At 27.0% G+C, this 23,581-nt stretch overlaps 2 protein-coding genes across 3 annotated transcripts in view; both read right to left on the bottom strand.

Annotated features, from left to right (window-relative positions):
- Nucleotides 1-10,554, bottom strand: part of LOC111637383 (coatomer subunit delta-like) — a 30,710-nt gene extending 20,156 nt beyond the window's left edge. For both annotated transcript variants that reach the window (XM_023382856.1, XM_023382857.1), the window contains exons 1-5: nucleotides 10,536-10,554; nucleotides 7,291-7,330; nucleotides 5,244-5,467; nucleotides 2,571-2,750; nucleotides 1,412-1,620 (exon numbers count right to left, since the gene is read on the bottom strand). In XM_023382856.1, the coding sequence (XP_023238624.1) occupies nucleotides 1,412-1,620; nucleotides 2,571-2,750; nucleotides 5,244-5,441 (587 nt within the window). In that variant the 5' untranslated portion in view covers nucleotides 5,442-5,467; nucleotides 7,291-7,330; nucleotides 10,536-10,554. The remainder of the gene's footprint in view (nucleotides 1-1,411; nucleotides 1,621-2,570; nucleotides 2,751-5,243; nucleotides 5,468-7,290; nucleotides 7,331-10,535) is intronic.
- On the bottom strand, nucleotides 10,465-23,214 carry LOC111637390 (coatomer subunit delta-like). The gene is made up of 8 exons (XM_023382862.1): nucleotides 23,197-23,214; nucleotides 21,102-21,141; nucleotides 19,158-19,348; nucleotides 16,417-16,456; nucleotides 14,370-14,593; nucleotides 11,694-11,873; nucleotides 10,536-10,744; nucleotides 10,465-10,468 (listed from the first exon to the last, which is right to left on the bottom strand). Exons 1-8 carry the CDS (start codon nucleotides 23,212-23,214, stop codon nucleotides 10,465-10,467), a joined length of 906 nt encoding a protein of 301 aa, XP_023238630.1.
- Between the last annotated feature and the right edge of the window lie 367 nt (nucleotides 23,215-23,581).

Here is a 23,581-nt window from a genome sequence, read left to right as displayed (position 1 = left end):
GTATTCAATTTAATGCAAAATTTGATGGCAAAACAATGTTCGATAGTTCGCTGATTCTTGACTCTCGACAAGAGCACTAAACACACTTTCACTTCAGGTGCAATCTACACACTCCAAATGCTCAGATAACTGAGCCAGGTCTAGTAGCTTATGTGACATCCCCCATCACCAACCCCACCCATAGCATCTGCCCTCCACCTAATTGGCAGGAAAAAAATCAGTCCTGATACTTATTGGACAAACCCTATATGAATAATTTGCTTTGCATTGAAGTTAAATGTTAAAAGATAACAATGTCATTTTAGAACACATGCTACAATTTTAAATTTTCTTTTATGAATTACAGTAGAGAAAAAGTGTATTCATTTACAGGTGTATCTCAAATAATACAGAACCCAACTAATCAGATATTGGATAATCAAAGTTCTACTTATGTTAATACTGAAGAGAAATGCAAAATAAAATACTTTTATGCCTACATACACATACTCTAGTCTAGGAACACAATTAAAATTAGTAGAGTCAACCTTTTCCTATGAACTCTTCACCTCCCACAAACATGTAAAAATTTGTCCAAAGTCTCTTTAGCATCAGATACTTTTAAAAAATTTCAATTCAGAAAATTCTCAGATCCAAAAATGAAGTATTTTAAAATACAATACCAGAGACCAAATATATGACTTCCAGAAATCTGAAACTAACAGAAAAATCAGCTATTTTTGAAATTAGCTAGATTTTAATTCAGCAGGTTATAGTTTGTCATGTAGCCACTCTCTCTTTTGGTTTCCATGGCATACGAGCATCTCACAACAGTTTCAGTGTGACTACTGATGTATGGCATGTTAAATATAATTACATTCTTTACTTTCCTTTGTATTCGTTTATATTTTAAATATATATTTATGTTATGCCCATAAAATCAGAAAATACAGAAGTTAGGGTCACTTCTGATCCCAAGTTTACCAGATACTTGGTTCAGTATTGTATTACAAAATGATTTGTATTCTAAGTTCAAACCTAGAATACAAATCATTTTGTATTCTAGGTTTGAACCTAGAACACAAAATAGAGGATGTTTAAAATGAGGTTAAAATATTTAAATTTTTTTCACTTCAATTTTAATATATTTTGTAGTATTTTAAAAATGTTTCATCCTTAAATTTGTGAATATTTGGAATTTCATATACTCTATTTGGAAATCACCATTTGTTATCTGGTGGTGAAAATAAATTTTTAAAAATTAAAATATTATGAAAATATTAGGTGGACCAATTCCTTTCTTCAATTCAACAACAAAAACTTTATGAAAATATTACACCAACAACAAATAACTTAATAATTTACCTATTTATAAAAATGTTAATGTGCTAAAAAAAATCATTTTTTATTTATTTCTTATTAATTATCATACCTTGGTGGTACATAAGTTGTTTTTGGTGATTCTTGGACAGATGGTGCTGTATCACCAATCATAGGTGAAGATGGATAAGCCATATTTCCACTTCCAAATCCACCAGAACCAAATCCTGGTGTTCTTCCTTTCTTTGCAGCATCTTGGCGTGCTCGTTGAAGTTCTCTTGCTTTCTCCTTCATCTTTTGTTTTGCTTCACGTTCTTGTGTCTAAGAAAATAAATTTGAAGGTATGATAATAAGTCTGTAATTTTGTGAATATAATAAGCAAAATCTGTATAAAATATTCAGAGTATCACATTTCCTAAAATGAGAAGTTAGCTAATTATTATAATCATGCTAAAAAAAATAAGCATAATTTAGATAATTAATAAATTATTTTTAATTATTTTGTAAAATAGTTAAATTAACAATAGTAAAATGTTTTGATAAACTAATCTATGGAAAGTAGTTTTAAGTAAACTAATCAAAATAGTTTTTCTATTTATAATTTTCATTATATTGGTTTAGGTACATAATTAAATACTGTCAAAGAAATCATACATACATTATATACATATATATAAAGTCTAGTATAGCCAAAAATGCTGATGTTTTTGGCTAATAACACATCAGGCATCTGGAATTTTAAAATTGAGTCTGTCCATAAACTGTAATGGTGGCATTCAGTTGCACTTTCAAATTTTTAAATTCTAGATGTCTAAATATGGTTTATTGGGTGAAAATGTTAGAATCTATGTATGTTATATATGAACTCATGCAATGCTGGAAATATCTTTTTGCTTCTGGACAGATGTTTATGTGGATATCCTATATATTCTATTTTTGTTACCACATAATGTCAAAATATTCAAACATTTAAGCATTCTACACAGTTCTTTATTTGTGATTTTTAAATTATTATGAAATATCTGATGCATATTCTATTTAGAATACCTATTTTATTTAACTTATTACAATCTCATCCCAAAATAACAGGTTTGAGAAAAATTTTAAACTATATATTTTAACAATCTTTTATTTGCACATTTCTTATGTGCCATTGTAAAAAAAAAAAAAATTACTTACAATTTATTATTTGTTTCATAAAATATAAAAATTTTCCCTATTTAATTATTTAATAAGATGTTTATGAATAACAATCATAACAAGAACAGTACCTGACGTATGGCTTGATAAACTTTTTCTTCGTGGGAATCCATTTCCACAAATGTACGAATTTGTGCAAGATTAACATTTTCTCTATATCCTAATGCCACTATCTCATCAAATGCAAATATTAAATTAAATGAATTCTCAGTTATATCTTGTTCATCCATATTTTTACAATACTCTGGTATCTAAAAAAAAAATTATATCATGACAGGAAAAAAATAAACAAAACTTACAAAATGATAAACAGAAAAATATAGTTATCCAAATCATTAAATGATTATTTAAAGTTACTTTAAATGTTTAAATGTATTATTTTGGATTAGATACACTGACTAATGCAAACAATAACCTTACAAAAGATGTTACTGTAGCACTTGCAAATTTATAACAGTTACAGAATGAAATTTTTCAAAAATTCACAAACATTAGAAATTCTTAAACTGTAAATATAAAATTAGGAGACTCACAAGAGCAGTTAGTAATCTCCAAGTTTGACAAAATTTTGTGGATATTTAGTATTTACTAGTACTTCAACTCTACCAAAGCCACAGGACTCACTATTCAGGTATTCTCAAAAAAATTGGGATAAGTTTTTCTACAACCATTAATTGCAATAGAGAAGACTGATCTGTGAAGTAGCAGCATGGTATGATTAGCTCTGTGGTAGTTTTGTTTTTGAATTTGATCCCTACTATATATGAGGTTTTTCATTTAATTTAATCTTATCATTTTAAAATTTCTTATGTATAATTTTTTTTGATCATTGAAAATATATTTTTTACTTTGATCACTCCATTTTTAAAATGAACATATAACATTATAATCACATTTTGTATTACTTAATGTAATGTAGGTATTATACACTTCTTAATTGAATTATTACAGTCAAACGTAAAAAATGGAAAGTTTTTATTAATAATACATTTGTGGATAGTCAAACAAATTCTCAAATATATGATGAAGATATTCCATCTTGCCAATTAAAAATTATCCCAGCAAAATGTACTCCTCTCTGCCAGCTTTGCAATGTTTATTTTAATAGACAGGATAAAAATTTCAACAAAAAATTACAAAATTGTAGCTATCTTCTTAAAACCAACAATGAAGATGCTATTAAAGTACACTCACAGATTCACAACCAGTTGAGTGCACCAGTTTTTTGTGACATGATAAAGTATGCATGCCTTGCATCTCAAACAACACAAAAGAAATTTTCAAAAATGTTATTTGGCATTTTAAAAACATAACTAAACAACTTTGCTATCTACATACAAATGTCATTAAAACTAATGCCAAATGATCTGCTGGATTTGTCAGGCTATATTAAGTCAGCATATAATAGATAAAAACGAGGAAAGTTTACAATATCCAATAAATATAAAGAACAAATCTTAGATGAGCTGCTGTTCCAATTAACAAATAATCAAACTGCACAATATATGAAATTTCAGAGATGTAAAAATCCATCTACTAGTAGTAGGCAGTCAGGTTGTCTTCTCAAAATAAATTTAATAATTAGAAATAAATAAATTTTTAAAATTAAGAATCAACATTCTTAATTAAATAGAATGAAAGTGTATTTTTCAAAAAATGTTTGTTTATTTTAATTTAGATCATAAACTTGTTTATTACAGTCTCAGAACTATAAGCAATAATAAATATAAAACTTTTCTGTAAAATTAAACTTCTCATACATACTTAATTTTGATTACACAAATGTATTTACATAACAAACACAGATAAACTAACAAATTTGTCAACTGCTGAACACATACATTCAGACACCCTGCACACCAAAATTAGTCCATTAAATTGAGGTTTTACTGTACATTAATTAAAATATTATACAGTACAATACATTTATTAATAAATCATATTAATAAAATGTTGCCAACTGGAAATAACTTTCAAGTGTATTAGTTCTTTAGGTTAACACAGAGCTGAAAACCATATACACTCTTGACATAGGACATAAGAGATACAACAAAACACACATGTTGATTTTCAAGAATTTTTGTCTCACAGAATGTGTTTGTATTGTGTGACATCACATTTCAAGTCGTTATATACAGAAACAAAGATATGGATCCAAATGATTGAAGTAGCAAAGATGTCTGCCTTCTGTAATGAGGAATTTGAATTCAGATCAAGAAATTTCAGAATTTTTTATGCATTTGATTATTAATATATAATTCAAGCTTGGCTTACTACATGACCTTGATATATCATATCATATTCCTCATTACTTAGTCAATCTCACTGTAACTTTAAATCACTAATAAATCATTGGTAATGGGTAAAGTTATTGGGCAACTATAAATCATAGTGTAATGATGACTATTATTAAATTAATATAAAACACATTAAAACAAGATATAACTAATAGCTGCAATTAATTTTAAAAATAAATAATGTTAAATAACAAAGATCTATTTAATTCACGGACAAATGACAAATTTTTATTAGTGAATTTACATAATCACGATTAAAAATCATTAAATTATTTTTCAATCATATCTATTAGATGTATCATTTTTAATGTTTAAAATAATGTTTAAACACCTAAAAATCGAAACTATGTCAACAAGGACACTGAAATAATTATGAAAATAATTTAAAGAAATAAATTTTGGTTTTAATTTCATTAGCATCAATTATGTAAAAATTATTAAACTTACCACTCTAGAAAATAATCGAAGAGTTTCTAAATCTTCTAGAATATTACTTGCTCTTGTTGTTATTAGCAACATATATAATTTCTCAAGTGGCTGATACACATATCGAACACTTTCAGTCTCGACAAATGTATGTTGTCGTCCAGAACCTAACAATTTTGGAAATGCTGCTAAGAGGCCTTCAATGCGAGCACGGGTCATCTCTACAAACTGGCGTGATATAATTGCTAAGAAAAAAAATTATAATAAAAGAAAAATTTCAAATTTACTGTAAACATATATTGTATATTTATTTAAATTTAGTGCTTTGTAAACATATTTAAAATATATAATTCTGAAACTATTTTAAAAATTTTAAATTAAAAGTGAATTTTTATACTGGGCCTATAGAATGGAAAAAATTCATTGATTACAAAAGATTTCAATAAAGTAAAAATCAAACAAATTCAAACTTCTAAATTTGAGTAACACAGTCCACTGGTCTTAAAATGAACACCTATAAAGCGAATACTCAGGTTAAAGTGAATTTTGCCAGGGCAATGGCACAATGCCATTGACAACATTAATTTTTATGCAATAATGTGAACAAAAATTTTATCAGAATTTATTAAGCCAAACTGTAAATTACCTCCAATAATAGTTGCTCTTAACACTTTTCAAAGTGATTAATAAAAAGTGGCACTGTAATAAATGTTCTATTTTAAGTAGAATAAATTTTCTTCTAGTAAGCAGACAGATTCAACTTCTGACTGTAAAGCAATTCGAACATCTGGTTTTAGTGAACCAATGTACTGTACTCAGAAAATAGAGGTTAAAGTTTAAGGACACTCACTCCTTTAAATGAATGTGGTCCCATATAAACAATTACTAATTTGCATATTGGCAAGTACATACATGATGCCAAGTTTGGCTCTTTTTCTACTCTTTTGAGGCCAAAAAAAAGAGTTGGCACATGAGCTACTTTTTGGCTATGTACACTGCCATTAACATAACTTAAACTCATACACCATACTCTGTATAATCAGGACCAGTCAGGATGTTGCTCAATAAAAGTGATGATTTTGTAAATGACAGCAAGATTAACAGTGATGTTCAGCCATCTAGCCTTCTTTCAAAGATGCAACAGATGCAGTAGACATCATATACTGCTATCTTTAGTTTGAAAGTAATGTGCATGAATAATTAAAGATGACATTTGTAATTGAAAAAAGAAAAACATTTTCTACTTTTTCAAACAAACAACAACAGAGGAAAAAAATCTGGGATTTCTTTTAGCTTTGTTTTGTTTAACCACTCTGATATACTGCTCATACTGAACACAGTCTCCTCCTCATTTTGTCTGATTTGAAAATCATTTAGAACATTAATTTGTATTAACTTACTTTGTAAGTAAATTTAATTTTTAACTTTGTTTAATAATTAATTCAAAATGTTATTATTCAGAAAATTCAATGACCTTAACTCCTAAATTATACAATCTTGATCCTAAACATTGCTTTATCAAAAATTTGCATTAACAAACTAACAACTGTTCCCCAGCAATTAGTATTAATGTGAATTGACTGTATAATCCATTTTAAAATACACTGTAATAAACAAAGTAAAAAGGAAAAAGCAATTTAAAATTTCTTACGAATTCTTTTTTACGGAAATTCTTTAATTCCTCAGAATCTTATTATTAATATTGTACTTATTAAGAATTTAATTAAATATGAATGATCAAATGGTAATATCAATACTAAAGCGGCATACAAATCAAAATACATTAATTTGACTATATGAATATACAATTTTCTTCCATTTGAAACCAATTTATTGTTTTTATACTTTATATTCTTTAAATGAGTAAAATGCATGAAATGATAGAACTGATTAAAAACTAAAACACTCTTTCATATTAAGGGATTTCAATTGTTATCATCTTTAGAAATAAATCTAAATTAGTTATGTTCAATTAGTCACAGCAGGAAAATATATTACAGTATATAAATATAAGATTCACATATCAAATATATATTCATTTTCAAATAAAATTTAATATAAAATTTACCTTTTCCAGATTTCGAACATACTGCAGCTGCTAACAACACCTAGAAAAAAATAAACAAACTTTAAAATTTGTCTATATGCAAAACAGTGTAATTTATTTTATAAAACACAAATTGTGTACTTGTTTTATTCATTAAAAAATAAAAAATTGCTACACAATTTTTTAAAAAGTCTTAAATTTCTTGAATACATAAAGTATAGATAATCAATAAATTTCAATTAAAAATACATAAATTATTGCTTAAATATTACTTAAACTATATAAATTATTACTTAAACTATTTTAAATTATTTGAAATAATAATAAAAAGAGTTATTTATTAGAATTAGATTATTTATATAAAAGAGTAAAATTTATGTTAACTCAATTTCATTTTCTCAAATAANTAAAAAATTTTGTGAGAGTCGAGTTTAGTGAATAAATTCGTTAAATAAAATTTTTGTTAAGGGAGGAAAAGAAAAAAATTTAACTTCAAATTGCCATAAAAAAAAGACATAAAAATCTTTTCCCACGAACTTAGTTCCTTGTCAAGTATGATACATCGAATGTGTCACCCGAAATCTCGAAAACGACTATTGGTCAGAGAAGAAAGAACAGTCCTAATAAGGCAGTGGAAAAAACCCAAAGAGACCCCTTTTATAAAAAGGAGGGGTCGATACGTAAGAGTCAGTCTGTGGAAATTTGTGCGCACTGTGTTTTTTAGAAAAACGGATAAGTCGCTACCAGGAACTCGCTGTTCGAAGGGACTACGCCGACAACGTTCGAAGGAACTTTGTGATACTAAAAACCCGGTTCAACGTTCGAAGGAACTTGTGAAGACCCATTAACGATTCAACCCAGGACTAATCAACGATTGAACTTAAGGTATTTATCCTCGCACGAAATATATGTGAGCTCTCTCTCAGAAATACGGGTAACCGGTAAAAAGTTGATATGCTAATTAACCGATTGTAGATAGCTATTGCGATTGTATAAAAAATTAACAATAAACGGGCATTATGTATAGAGAATGCATAGTGTGATTCCTCTGGTTCTCTCGGTACGCCTCCATCCCGGAACTAAAAGTCCACAACGCGACCGTTCGCGTAAATAAACGGCCAATTACTTTTTTCTGTGTCTACTACAAGACACAGTGGTGTCATCCTGACAGGGCGCCAAAGAGGTGCCGACCCTGCGGTCACAATTTTAAATAGTATTATTGTCTGGAGTTTCTACANAGGACTGAAGTCATAAAATGAAATTTATTGAAGATATATGTACAGTTAATAATCTTCAAAATATAACCCTCCTACATCAATACATCGCTGCCAGCATTTTTTGCAGTCTTCATACGCTCCCTGGAAGTCGGCAACTGCAAGGCTGTTCAGGCACCCCATCAAAGCCACTTGGATGCCTCAATCATCCTGAAACGATGTCCTTCAGGTTCCTTTTGATCTAAGAGAACAAAAAGAAGTTAGGGGAAGTCACATCTGGACTGTAGGTGGGTGGGGCAGCATTAACACATTGTATTTGGCCAGTACCTCCCTCACAATTTGCAACATGTGACTGGGTCATTGTCGTGATGGAGCATCCAGGTATCAGCGATCTCCATTTGGATGTGGCAAACCCTAATCCTCAAACGAACACTTAACCCCCAGTGATCAGAGTTCAAAGATCTCACACTTTGGCCACATTTTCATCTGTTCGAGTCACTGTCAGGCGTCCAGCACGTTGTTCATCTTCAATGTCATTCCGGCCATCTTTGCATTGTTTGTGTCATTCAAAAACACACGTTCTGGACATGGCTTTGTCCTTGTAAGCTTCATGGATCATATCAAAAGTCTCCATAGCAGATGTATTCAATTTAATGCAAAATTTGATGGCAAAACAATGTTCGATAGTTCGCTGATTCTTGACTCTCGACAAGAGCACTAAACACACTTTCACTTCAGGTGCAATCTACACACTCCAAATGCTCAGATAACTGAGCCAGGTCTAGTAGCTTATGTGACATCCCCCATCACCAACCCCACCCATAGCATCTGCCCTCCACCTAATTGGCAGGAAAAAAATCAGTCCTGATACTTATTGGACAAACCCTATATGAATAATTTGCTTTGCATTGAAGTTAAATGTTAAAAGATAACAATGTCATTTTAGAACACATGCTACAATTTTAAATTTTCTTTTATGAATTACAGTAGAGAAAAAGTGTATTCATTTACAGGTGTATCTCAAATAATACAGAACCCAACTAATCAGATATTGGATAATCAAAGTTCTACTTATGTTAATACTGAAGAGAAATGCAAAATAAAATACTTTTATGCCTACATACACATACTCTAGTCTAGGAACACAATTAAAATTAGTAGAGTCAACCTTTTCCTATGAACTCTTCACCTCCCACAAACATGTAAAAATTTGTCCAAAGTCTCTTTAGCATCAGATACTTTTAAAAAATTTCAATTCAGAAAATTCTCAGATCCAAAAATGAAGTATTTTAAAATACAATACCAGAGACCAAATATATGACTTCCAGAAATCTGAAACTAACAGAAAAATCAGCTATTTTTGAAATTAGCTAGATTTTAATTCAGCAGGTTATAGTTTGTCATGTAGCCACTCTCTCTTTTGGTTTCCATGGCATACGAGCATCTCACAACAGTTTCAGTGTGACTACTGATGTATGGCATGTTAAATATAATTACATTCTTTACTTTCCTTTGTATTCGTTTATATTTTAAATATATATTTATGTTATGCCCATAAAATCAGAAAATACAGAAGTTAGGGTCACTTCTGATCCCAAGTTTACCAGATACTTGGTTCAGTATTGTATTACAAAATGATTTGTATTCTAAGTTCAAACCTAGAATACAAATCATTTTGTATTCTAGGTTTGAACCTAGAACACAAAATAGAGGATGTTTAAAATGAGGTTAAAATATTTAAATTTTTTTCACTTCAATTTTAATATATTTTGTAGTATTTTAAAAATGTTTCATCCTTAAATTTGTGAATATTTGGAATTTCATATACTCTATTTGGAAATCACCATTTGTTATCTGGTGGTGAAAATAAATTTTTAAAAATTAAAATATTATGAAAATATTAGGTGGACCAATTCCTTTCTTCAATTCAACAACAAAAACTTTATGAAAATATTACACCAACAACAAATAACTTAATAATTTACCTATTTATAAAAATGTTAATGTGCTAAAAAAAATCATTTTTTATTTATTTCTTATTAATTATCATACCTTGGTGGTACATAAGTTGTTTTTGGTGATTCTTGGACAGATGGTGCTGTATCACCAATCATAGGTGAAGATGGATAAGCCATATTTCCACTTCCAAATCCACCAGAACCAAATCCTGGTGTTCTTCCTTTCTTTGCAGCATCTTGGCGTGCTCGTTGAAGTTCTCTTGCTTTCTCCTTCATCTTTTGTTTTGCTTCACGTTCTTGTGTCTAAGAAAATAAATTTGAAGGTATGATAATAAGTCTGTAATTTTGTGAATATAATAAGCAAAATCTGTATAAAATATTCAGAGTATCACATTTCCTAAAATGAGAAGTTAGCTAATTATTATAATCATGCTAAAAAAAATAAGCATAATTTAGATAATTAATAAATTATTTTTAATTATTTTGTAAAATAGTTAAATTAACAATAGTAAAATGTTTTGATAAACTAATCTATGGAAAGTAGTTTTAAGTAAACTAATCAAAATAGTTTTTCTATTTATAATTTTCATTATATTGGTTTAGGTACATAATTAAATACTGTCAAAGAAATCATACATACATTATATACATATATATAAAGTCTAGTATAGCCAAAAATGCTGATGTTTTTGGCTAATAACACATCAGGCATCTGGAATTTTAAAATTGAGTCTGTCCATAAACTGTAATGGTGGCATTCAGTTGCACTTTCAAATTTTTAAATTCTAGATGTCTAAATATGGTTTATTGGGTGAAAATGTTAGAATCTATGTATGTTATATATGAACTCATGCAATGCTGGAAATATCTTTTTGCTTCTGGACAGATGTTTATGTGGATATCCTATATATTCTATTTTTGTTACCACATAATGTCAAAATATTCAAACATTTAAGCATTCTACACAGTTCTTTATTTGTGATTTTTAAATTATTATGAAATATCTGATGCATATTCTATTTAGAATACCTATTTTATTTAACTTATTACAATCTCATCCCAAAATAACAGGTTTGAGAAAAATTTTAAACTATATATTTTAACAATCTTTTATTTGCACATTTCTTATGTGCCATTGTAAAAAAAAAAAAATTACTTACAATTTATTATTTGTTTCATAAAATATAAAAATTTTCCCTATTTAATTATTTAATAAGATGTTTATGAATAACAATCATAACAAGAACAGTACCTGACGTATGGCTTGATAAACTTTTTCTTCGTGGGAATCCATTTCCACAAATGTACGAATTTGTGCAAGATTAACATTTTCTCTATATCCTAATGCCACTATCTCATCAAATGCAAATATTAAATTAAATGAATTCTCAGTTATATCTTGTTCATCCATATTTTTACAATACTCTGGTATCTAAAAAAAAAATTATATCATGACAGAGGAAAAAAATAAACAAAACTTACAAAATGATAAACAGAAAAATATAGTTATCCAAATCATTAAATGATTATTTAAAGTTACTTTAAATGTTTAAATGTATTATTTTGGATTAGATACACTGACTAATGCAAACAATAACCTTACAAAAGATGTTACTGTAGCACTTGCAAATTTATAACAGTTACATAATGAAATTTTTCAAAAATTCACAAACATTAGAAATTCTTAAACTGTAAATATAAAATTAGGAGACTCACAAGAGCAGTTAGTAATCTCCAAGTTTGACAAAATTTTGTGGATATGTAGTATTTACTAGTACTTCAACTCTACCAAAGCCACAGGACTCACTATTCAGGTATTCTCAAAAAAATTGGGATAAGTTTTTCTACAACCATTAATTGCAATAGAGAAGACTGATCTGTGAAGTAGCAGCATGGTATGATTAGCTCTGTGGTAGTTTTGTTTTTGAATTTGATCCCTACTATATATGAGGTTTTTCATTTAATTTAATCTTATCATTTTTAAATTTCTTATGTATAATTTTTTTTGATCATTGAAAATATATTTTTTTACTTTGATCACTCCATTTTTAAAATGAACATATAACATTATAATCACATTTTGTATTACTTAATGTAATGTAGGTATTATACACTTCTTAATTGAATTATTACAGTCAAATGTAAAAAATGGAAAGTTTTTATTAATAATACATTTGTGGATAGTCAAACAAATTCTCAAATATATGATGAAGATATTCCATCTTGCCAATTAAAAATTATCCCAGCAAAATGTACTCCTCTCTGCCAGCTTTGCAATGTTTATTTTAATAGACAGGATAAAAATTTCAACAAAAAATTACAAAATTGTAGCTATCTTCTTAAAACCAACAATGAAGATGCTATTAAAGTACACTCACAGATTCACAACCAGTTGAGTGCACCAGTTTTTTGTGACATGATAAAGTATGCATGCCTTGCATCTCAAACAACACAAAAGAAATTTTCAAAAATGTTATTTGGCATTTTAAAAACATAACTAAACAACTTTGCTATCTACATACAAATGTCATTAAAACTAATGCCAAATGATCTGCTGGATTTGTCAGGCTATATTAAGTCAGCATATAATAGATAAAAACGAGGAAAGTTTACAATATCCAATAAATATAAAGAACAAATCTTAGATGAGCTGCTGTTCCAATTAACAAATAATCAAACTGCACAATATATGAAATTTCAGAGATGTAAAAATCCATCTACTAGTAGTAGGCAGTCAGGTTGTCTTCTCAAAATAAATTTAATAATTAGAAATAAATAAATTTTTAAAATTAAGAATCAACATTCTTAATTAAATAGAATGAAAGTGTATTTTTCAAAAAATGTTTGTTTATTTTAATTTAGATCATAAACTTGTTTATTACAGTCTCAGAACTATAAGCAATAATAAATATAAAACTTTTCTGTAAAATTAAACTTCTCATACATACTTAATTTTGATTACACAAATGTATTTACATAACAAACACAGATAAACTAACAAATTTGTCAACTGCTGAACACATACATTCAGACACCCTGCACACCAAAATTAGTCCATTAAATTGAGGTTTTACTGTACATTAATTAAAATATTATACAGTACAATACATTTATTAATAAATCATATTAATAAAATGTTGCCAACTGGAAATAACTTTCAAGTGTATTAGTTCTTTAGGTTAACACAGAGCTGAAAACCATATACACTCTTGACATAGGACATAAGAGATACAACAAAACACACATGTTGATTTTCAAGAATTTTTGTCTCACAGAATGTGTTTGTATTGTGTGACATCACATTTCAAGTCGTTATATACAGAAACAAAGATATGGATCCAAATGATTGAAGTAGCAAAGATGTCTGCCTACTGTAATGAGGAATTTGAATTCAGATCAAGAAATTTCAGAATTTTTTATGCATTTGATTATTAATATATAATTCAAGCTTGGCTTACTACATGACCTTGATATATCATATCATATTCCTCATTACTTAGTCAATCTCACTGTAACTTTAAATCACTAATAAATCATTGGTAATGGGTAAAGTTATTGGGCAACTATAAATCATAGTGTAATGATGACTATTATTAAATTAATATAAAACACATTAAAACAAGATATAACTAATAGCTGCAATTAATTTTAAAAATAAATAATGTTAAATAACAAAGATCTATTTAATTCACGGACAAATGACAAATTTTTATTAGTGAATTTACATAATCACGATTAAAAATCATTAAATTATTTTTCAATCATATCTATTAGATGTATCATTTTTAATGTTTAAAATAATGTTTAAACACCTAAAAATCGAAACTATGTCAACAAGGACACTGAAATAATTATGAAAATAATTTAAAGAAATAAATTTTGGTTTTAATTTCATTAGCATCAATTATGTAAAAATTATTAAACTTACCACTCTAGAAAATAATCGAAGAGTTTCTAAATCTTCTAGAATATTACTTGCTCTTGTTGTTATTAGCAACATATATAATTTCTCAAGTGGCTGATACACATATCGAACACTTTCAGTCTCGACAAATGTATGTTGTCGTCCAGAACCTAACAATTTTGGAAATGCTGCTAAGAGGCCTTCAATGCGAGCACGGGTCATCTCTACAAACTGGCGTGATATAATTGCTAAGAAAAAAAATTATAATAAAAGAAAAATTTCAAATTTACTGTAAACATATATTGTATATTTATTTAAATTTAGTGCTTTGTAAACATATTTAAAATATATAATTCTGAAACTATTTTAAAAATTTTAAATTAAAAGTGAATTTTTATACTGGGCCTATAGAATGGAAAAAATTCATTGATTACAAAAGATTTCAATAAAGTAAAAATCAAACAAATTCAAACTTCTAAATTTGAGTAACACAGTCCACTGGTCTTAAAATGAACACCTATAAAGCGAATACTCAGGTTAAAGTGAATTTTGCCAGGGCAATGGCACAATGCCATTGACAACATTAATTTTTATGCAATAATGTGAACAAAAATTTTATCAGAATTTATTAAGCCAAACTGTAAATTACCTCCAATAATAGTTGCTCTTAACACTTTTCAAAGTGATTAATAAAAAGTGGCACTGTAATAAATGTTCTATTTTAAGTAGAATAAATTTTCTTCTAGTAAGCAGACAGATTCAACTTCTGACTGTAAAGCAATTCGAACATCTGGTTTTAGTGAACCAATGTACTGTACTCAGAAAATAGAGGTTAAAGTTTAAGGACACTCACTCCTTTAAATGAATGTGGTCCCATATAAACAATTACTAATTTGCATATTGGCAAGTACATACATGATGCCAAGTTTGGCTCTTTTTCTACTCTTTTGAGGCCAAAAAAAAGAGTTGGCACATGAGCTACTTTTTGGCTATGTACACTGCCATTAACATAACTTAAACTCATACACCATACTCTGTATAATCAGGACCAGTCAGGATGTTGCTCAATAAAAGTGATGATTTTGTAAATGACAGCAAGATTAACAGTGATGTTCAGCCATCTAGCCTTCTTTCAAAGATGCAACAGATGCAGTAGACATCATATACTGCTATCTTTAGTTTGAAAGTAATGTGCATGAATAATTAAAGATGACATTTGTAATTGAAAAAAGAAAAACATTTTCTACTTTTTCAAACAAACAACAACAGAGGAAAAAAATCTGGGATTTCTTTTAGCTTTGTTTTGTTTAACCACTCTGATATACTGCTCATACTGAACACAGTCTCCTCCTCATTTTGTCTGATTTGAAAATCATTTAGAACATTAATTTGTATTAACTTACTTTGTAAGTAAATTTAATTTTTAACTTTGTTTAATAATTAATTCAAAATGTTATTATTCAGAAAATTCAATGACCTTAACTCCTAAATTATACAATCTTGATCCTAAACATTGCTTTATCAAAAATTTGCATTAACAAACTAACAACTGTTCCCCAGCAATTAGTATTAATGTGAATTGACTGTATAATCCATTTTAAAATACACTGTAATAAACAAAGTAAAAAGGAAAAAGCAATTTAAAATTTCTTATGAATTCTTTTTTACGGAAATTCTTTAATTCCTCAGAATCTTATTATTAATATTGTACTTATTAAGAATTTAATTAAATATGAATGATCAAATGGTAATATCAATACTAAAGCGGCATACAAATCAAAATACATTAATTTGACTATATGAATATACAATTTTCTTCCATTTGAAACCAATTTATTGTTTTTATACTTTATATTCTTTAAATGAGTAAAATGCATGAAATGATAGAACTGATTAAAAACTAAAACACTCTTTCATATTAAGGGATTTCAATTGTTATCATCTTTAGAAATAAATCTAAATTAGTTATGTTCAATTAGTCACAGCAGGAAAATATATTACAGTATATAAATATAAGATTCACATATCAAATATATATTCATTTTCAAATAAAATTTAATATAAAATTTACCTTTTCCAGATTTCGAACATACTGCAGCTGCTAACAACACCTAGAAAAAAATAAACAAACTTTAAAATTTGTCTATATGCAAAACAGTGTAATTTATTTTATAAAACACAAATTGTGTACTTGTTTTATTCATTAAAAAATAAAAAATTGCTACACAATTTTTTAAAAAGTCTTAAATTTCTTGAATACATAAAGTATAGATAATCAATAAATTTCAATTAAAAATACATAAATTATTGCTTAAATATTACTTAAACTATATAAATTATTACTTAAACTATTTTAAATTATTTGAAATAATAATAAAAAGAGTTATTTATTAGAATTAGATTATTTATATAAAAGAGTAAAATTTATGTTAACTCAATTTCATTTTCTCAAATAAACTATAAAAAAATTGTATGTATTTTAAAACAAAGAAATTACTCATAAACATATCTAGAAAAATGTCTAAGAATATGTTTTGATGATTATTATATTATATTAAATTTATTTACATATATAAATTTAAAAATATGTTGATAAAATTAACAATTTAAATTTATGAAAATATATTCTTAGAAAATATTTAATTTTAAGAAAATTCATTCAACAACTTTTATTAATTAAAGAAAAATACAAATATAAAATTATAAGAAAAAGTATAGTATTATTTAATGTAATTTGGACAAATGCCAGTTTAACAAAATATGATATTTGATAAAAGATATCTGCATGAAAAAATTTAATATAATTTATGCATATTTGATCTTTTAATCATGTTTCATATATTCTCTACAAAATAAATACAGCAGAACCACAATTATCCAAGTCTTGATTAACTGAGATTCTGCATTATCTGAGTAAGTGTAATAGAGTACTTTTCTTAAATTCATAAAAGCTTTCCTGTGAATGTACCAAGTGTGTAAATATTCTAGTATTTTTAACCTTGACTATCCAAAGTGAGAAGTTGAGAAGCTGGTGACATGAGATGAGTGCAAGCCACTTACTCACTTCTAACTGCACACCATCTATTTGGCTATTGTCATTGTGTTGCTACATCTTTAATATCACAATGAGCAGAAAAAGGAAGCATGTTGTGAAATCCTTTCAATCCAAAATAACTACAGTCATCCATTTTATCTGAAGTAGCATCAGTCTATATTAGCTTGAATAATCAAGCTATTATTGAATTTTTAAAATGATGGTTAACAGTTCAAACTAAAATTGAAATCAAGAAAAAAACCAATTCATTTTTTGAAGCCTAATTTAATAGCTTAAAAAATTTTAAATAGTATTATTGTCTGGAGTTTCTACATCAGGGTTGCAAAATGGTAGTCTGAGGACCAGTGATGGTCCACAAAAAAATTTTGGTGGTCAGTGGAGAAATTCAGACATTGATCAACTCAAGGTTACACAAAGTATTACAAAAGAAATGCAAAATGCTTGGTTGTCTTTTCTCACTCATTGGAGGTTTTTATTATTCAAATCTATAACCAAACATGAAATGACTGTTATCAATAAATAATAATGTCAATAAATCAACAAATAATCAATAATAAATAACATTAATTGTCATCCTTTGTGGAAAAGCTAAGAATCTATAAACTTATTTCAAAAAAGTAGCAACAAACTTAACATTAACTTGTTATAATTAAACAAGTGAATTTCATATTAATAAAGTAAAATAGAACCTTTAAGATCATCCTTCAAAAAGATGTTTGTATCATTTATAAAAATTCACGATGGTGGTCTGTGGAATTCAAAATTGTGAGTTTAGTGATCCATGAGGTCAGAAAGGTTGGTGACTGCTGTTCTATATCACTTGAGAATGTGTGATTAATTTGAAAGAAATTTTTATGCTGTTTTAATTTGTAATATGGTACAAAATTAATTAAAAAATGCTGTCATTGATAAGATAATGTTTCCTAATTTTCTACATATTATTTTAATATAATTATGAATTGTTCCTTCAATAAACATTAGAATTAAGAGTACCAGATATACGAAAACAAAATTTATGGTATTTTTTTGAGATTTCTTACATAATTTAGTAAATACATTTTATAAGTTTTCTAAGTTTAAAATATTGGAAGTAGAACAAACTGAATTTTGTCATAAAATATTTCTCTAATTTTATACTTCATGATTTTTTTATAATTTTTTTTTACACAAAAATTACTAACAAAAATCAAAGTACAAAATCTTTGTCTTAAAAAAATTTCAGTCTTTTGGTATTAACAAATCATCAAAATTCTTTAATATTAAACTTCAAATGTTTTCAATGAAATTCAGATTGTCATCATCAGGAAAAGCAAACAGAATAAGATGAACAATAAAACAAAATGTACAAAACAAATACATAAAGAATAAACACAATAAAAATAACAACATATTAATAAACTAGCAGATTAGCCCAGCGTTACTTGGGCAAAAAGTAATGATAGCAAAGATTATTATTATTATTAGATTATAGCCGATCTTACCTGTTTTTACTGGGTGCAAGCATTAGGTCTCCGCTCTTCCGAGACTAATTATGGGGGAATTTTGAAAAATCCCTTTTTAGTGTACATTTTCATGACGTACTCTATGTGCCAAATTTTAACTTTCAACTCCTAACCATTTGGGCTCTGCATTTATTATTATCATTATCAACCCATCTCAATTATAAGTGAACAACATACAAAACATATCTGCAGGCATATAAAAAAGGGATATGAATAATAGCAGTGACTGTAGTAACAGAATTTAAAGTTTAATACTAAAGAATTTTGTTTATTTGTTAACACCAAAAGACTGGGTTCTTTTCTGACATTACATAATTCACACCATATCCAATACCTTGAATCTTTATCTTTCTTGCAAAATTCAAGCAAATGTGCTAAGTAATTATAAAAATCAGACTTATATCTAGAACCAGATGTTCTAAATTCTAAAAGTGCTATCAAGTTACCTATTTTTGTGAGAAAAAGTTATACTAACTGTTTAAGCATATTTGTAAAGAATGGCTTTTCCAATATTGTATGTAGTAACAGAATTTCTATTAGCAAATTACTTAAATTGCCAATATTTTAAAAATATTTCTTGAATTATAGTCTTAGNAGTCTCTGGAAATTAGTGCGCACTGTGCATCATAACAGAAAAACGGATAAGTCGCTACCAGGAACTCGCTGTTCGAAGGGACTACGCCGACAACGTTCGCAATGCCATTGACAACATTAATTTTTATGCAATAATGTGAACAAAAATTTTATCAGAATTTATTAAGCCAAACTGTAAATTACCTCCAATAATAGTTGCTCTTAACACTTTTCAAAGTGATTAATAAAAAGTGGCACTGTAATAAATGTTCTATTTTAAGTAGAATAAATTTTCTTCTAGTAAGCAGACAGATTCAACTTCTGACTGTAAAGCAATTCGAACATCTGGTTTTAGTGAACCAATGTACTGTACTCAGAAAATAGAGGTTAAAGTTTAAGGACACTCACTCCTTTAAATGAATGTGGTCCCATATAAACAATTACTAATTTGCATATTGGCAAGTACATACATGATGCCAAGTTTGGCTCTTTTTCTACTCTTTTGAGGCCAAAAAAAAGAGTTGGCACATGAGCTACTTTTTGGCTATGTACACTGCCATTAACATAACTTAAACTCATACACCATACTCTGTATAATCAGGACCAGTCAGGATGTTGCTCAATAAAAGTGATGATTTTGTAAATGACAGCAAGATTAACAGTGATGTTCAGCCATCTAGCCTTCTTTCAAAGATGCAACAGATGCAGTAGACATCATATACTGCTATCTTTAGTTTGAAAGTAATGTGCATGAATAATTAAAGATGACATTTGTAATTGAAAAAAGAAAAACATTTTCTACTTTTTCAAACAAACAACAACAGAGGAAAAAAATCTGGGATTTCTTTTAGCTTTGTTTTGTTTAACCACTCTGATATACTGCTCATACTGAACACAGTCTCCTCCTCATTTTGTCTGATTTGAAAATCATTTAGAACATTAATTTGTATTAACTTACTTTGTAAGTAAATTTAATTTTTAACTTTGTTTAATAATTAATTCAAAATGTTATAATTCAGAAAATTCAATGACCTTAACTCCTAAATTATACAATCTTGATCCTAAACATTGCTTTATCAAAAATTTGCATTAACAAACTAACAACTGTTCCCCAGCAATTAGTATTAATGTGAATTGACTGTATAATCCATTTTAAAATACACTGTAATAAACAAAGTAAAAAGGAAAAAGCAATTTAAAATTTCTTACGAATTCTTTTTTACGGAAATTCTTTAATTCCTCAGAATCTTATTATTAATATTGTACTTATTAAGAATTTAATTAAATATGAATGATCAAATGGTAATATCAATACTAAAGCGGCATACAAATCAAAATACATTAATTTGACTATATGAATATACAATTTTCTTCCATTTGAAACCAATTTATTGTTTTTATACTTTATATTCTTTAAATGAGTAAAATGCATGAAATGATAGAACTGATTAAAAACTAAAACACTCTTTCATATTAAGGGATTTCAATTGTTATCATCTTTAGAAATAAATCTAAATTAGTTATGTTCAATTAGTCACAGCAGGAAAATATATTACAGTATATAAATATAAGATTCACATATCAAATATATATTCATTTTCAAATAAAATTTAATATAAAATTTACCTTTTCCAGATTTCGAACATACTGCAGCTGCTAACAACACCTAGAAAAAAATAAACAAACTTTAAAATTTGTCTATATGCAAAACAGTGTAATTTATTTTATAAAACACAAATTGTGTACTTGTTTTATTCATTAAAAAATAAAAAATTGCTACACAATTTTTTAAAAAGTCTTAAATTTCTTGAATACATAAAGTATAGATAATCAATAAATTTCAATTAAAAATACATAAATTATTGCTTAAATATTACTTAAACTATATAAATTATTACTTAAACTATTTTAAATTATTTGAAATAATAATAAAAAGAGTTATTTATTAGAATTAGATTATTTATATAAAAGAGTAAAATTTATGTTAACTCAATTTCATTTTCTCAAATAAACTATAAAAAAATTGTATGTATTTTAAAACAAAGAAATTACTCATAAACATATCTAGAAAAATGTCTAAGAATATGTTTTGATGATTATTATATTATATTAAATTTATTTACATATATAAATTTAAAAATATGTTGATAAAATTAACAATTTAAATTTATGAAAATATATTCTTAGAAAATATTTAATTTTAAGAAAATTCATTCAACAACTTTTATTAATTAAAGAAAAATACAAATATAAAATTATAAGAAAAAGTATAGTATTATTTAATGTAATTTGGACAAATGCCAGTTTAACAAAATATGATATTTGATAAAAGATATCTGCATGAAAAAATTTAATATAATTTATGCATATTTGATCTTTTAATCATGTTTCATATATTCTCTACAAAATAAATACAGCAGAACCACAATTATCCAAGTCTTGATTAACTGAGATTCTGCATTATCTGAGTAAGTGTAATAGAGTACTTTTCTTAAATTCATAAAAGCTTTCCTGTGAATGTACCAAGTGTGTAAATATTCTAGTATTTTTAACCTTGACTATCCAAAGTGAGAAGTTGAGAAGCTGGTGACATGAGATGAGTGCAAGCCACTTACTCACTTCTAACTGCACACCATCTATTTGGCTATTGTCATTGTGTTGCTACATCTTTAATATCACAATGAGCAGAAAAAGGAAGCATGTTGTGAAATCCTTTCAATCCAAAATAACTACAGTCATCCATTTTATCTGAAGTAGCATCAGTCTATATTAGCTTGAATAATCAAGCTATTATTGAATTTTTAAAATGATGGTTAACAGTTCAAACTAAAATTNCCAAGTATAATACAAGAGAAGAGAGAAGGCATAAGAATGACATCCAACACACACACTATCCACGAAATATAGTTTAAATTGAATTAGAACCAGAATCCCTGGTGGCAACAGGCCATCTTACACGTCATCATCTAGACAACATTACTTATTTAGAATATATATAGATAAAATCAAATATGATTGTATAGAAATTGATTTCTATACAATCATATTTGATTTTAGAGGCCATCTTTCTGATGATAATATTATACTTGAAGTACTCAAAATACAGCTTGTTTTTCACATTTTGCACTTCAATTGTATTAAATCCTATAAAGCATTTTCATTGAAATTTTATTTTAGTGATGTTTTCTCTTTTGTAGATCTTTTTTTAAATAAAAAGATTTCCAAGCAATTCTGAATGATATGAAATTCTATTTACTTAATACAAAACATATTTATTACTTAATTATTCTATAATAATAATAATTCTTATTATTATTAATCTTTTATCAGAAGCATGACGTATTTTCACATGATTAGGTCCATGTCAAAAATTTCATAACACATCATTATTTGCAAACTATATTACACTGTTTCCAAATTAACATTCAGTTATAGTGTATTAATTAAGATATAAAACAATTATAGAATTGTAAATAAAATATTTTTATTCAGGAAATAATCTGTGCTTTATATTAAAATTATTTGAAAAAGTATACTGATAAAACATAATTACAATTTAGTCATCAATATCATCTTGTCAATGACATTCTGAACACAAAATCTGGATTATTGAATGTTACTTAATGTAAACAATTTACATTTACTGCATTGCTCTGAAGCAGAATTTATTATTTTCTGTAATAAACACAAGTAACATTGACCTTATTTATATACCACTCACCAAATAAACCATCATCATTTCATAACAAAATTCTTACTACAAGTAGTAAGAATTTTTTAGGTACAGTATATTAACAATTACCCAGTACATTATGAGCAGTCTTTGATATAGGAACTTCATAATTTTTTCTTAAAAATGATACATCACTCAATACACATTTCAATTTTGCTCATACAATTAAGTGCTCCTTGATTAATGCAAGTGAAATATTTTTCAAAGAACTCTTCTAATTTTTTGAAGGTCTACTGGTTTTGCAAATGAACAAAGTATCTGAACATTTGTTCCTGCAATCATGTTCAGAAGACTAAAATATTACATAAGGCTTTTATAATTTGAGAAACATATGTTGTGCAAATCTAGTAAATTGTGTTTTCTGCTTTAATTG

The sequence above is a fragment of the Centruroides sculpturatus genome, unplaced genomic scaffold (genome assembly GCF_000671375.1).
Source record: "Centruroides sculpturatus isolate CEXI.00-Female unplaced genomic scaffold, Cexi_2.0 scaffold830, whole genome shotgun sequence".
Taxonomy (NCBI): Eukaryota; Metazoa; Arthropoda; class Arachnida; order Scorpiones; family Buthidae; genus Centruroides; species Centruroides sculpturatus.
Note: the sequence above shows the minus strand (reverse complement) of the source record. Positions and strands in the feature narration are given on the sequence as shown.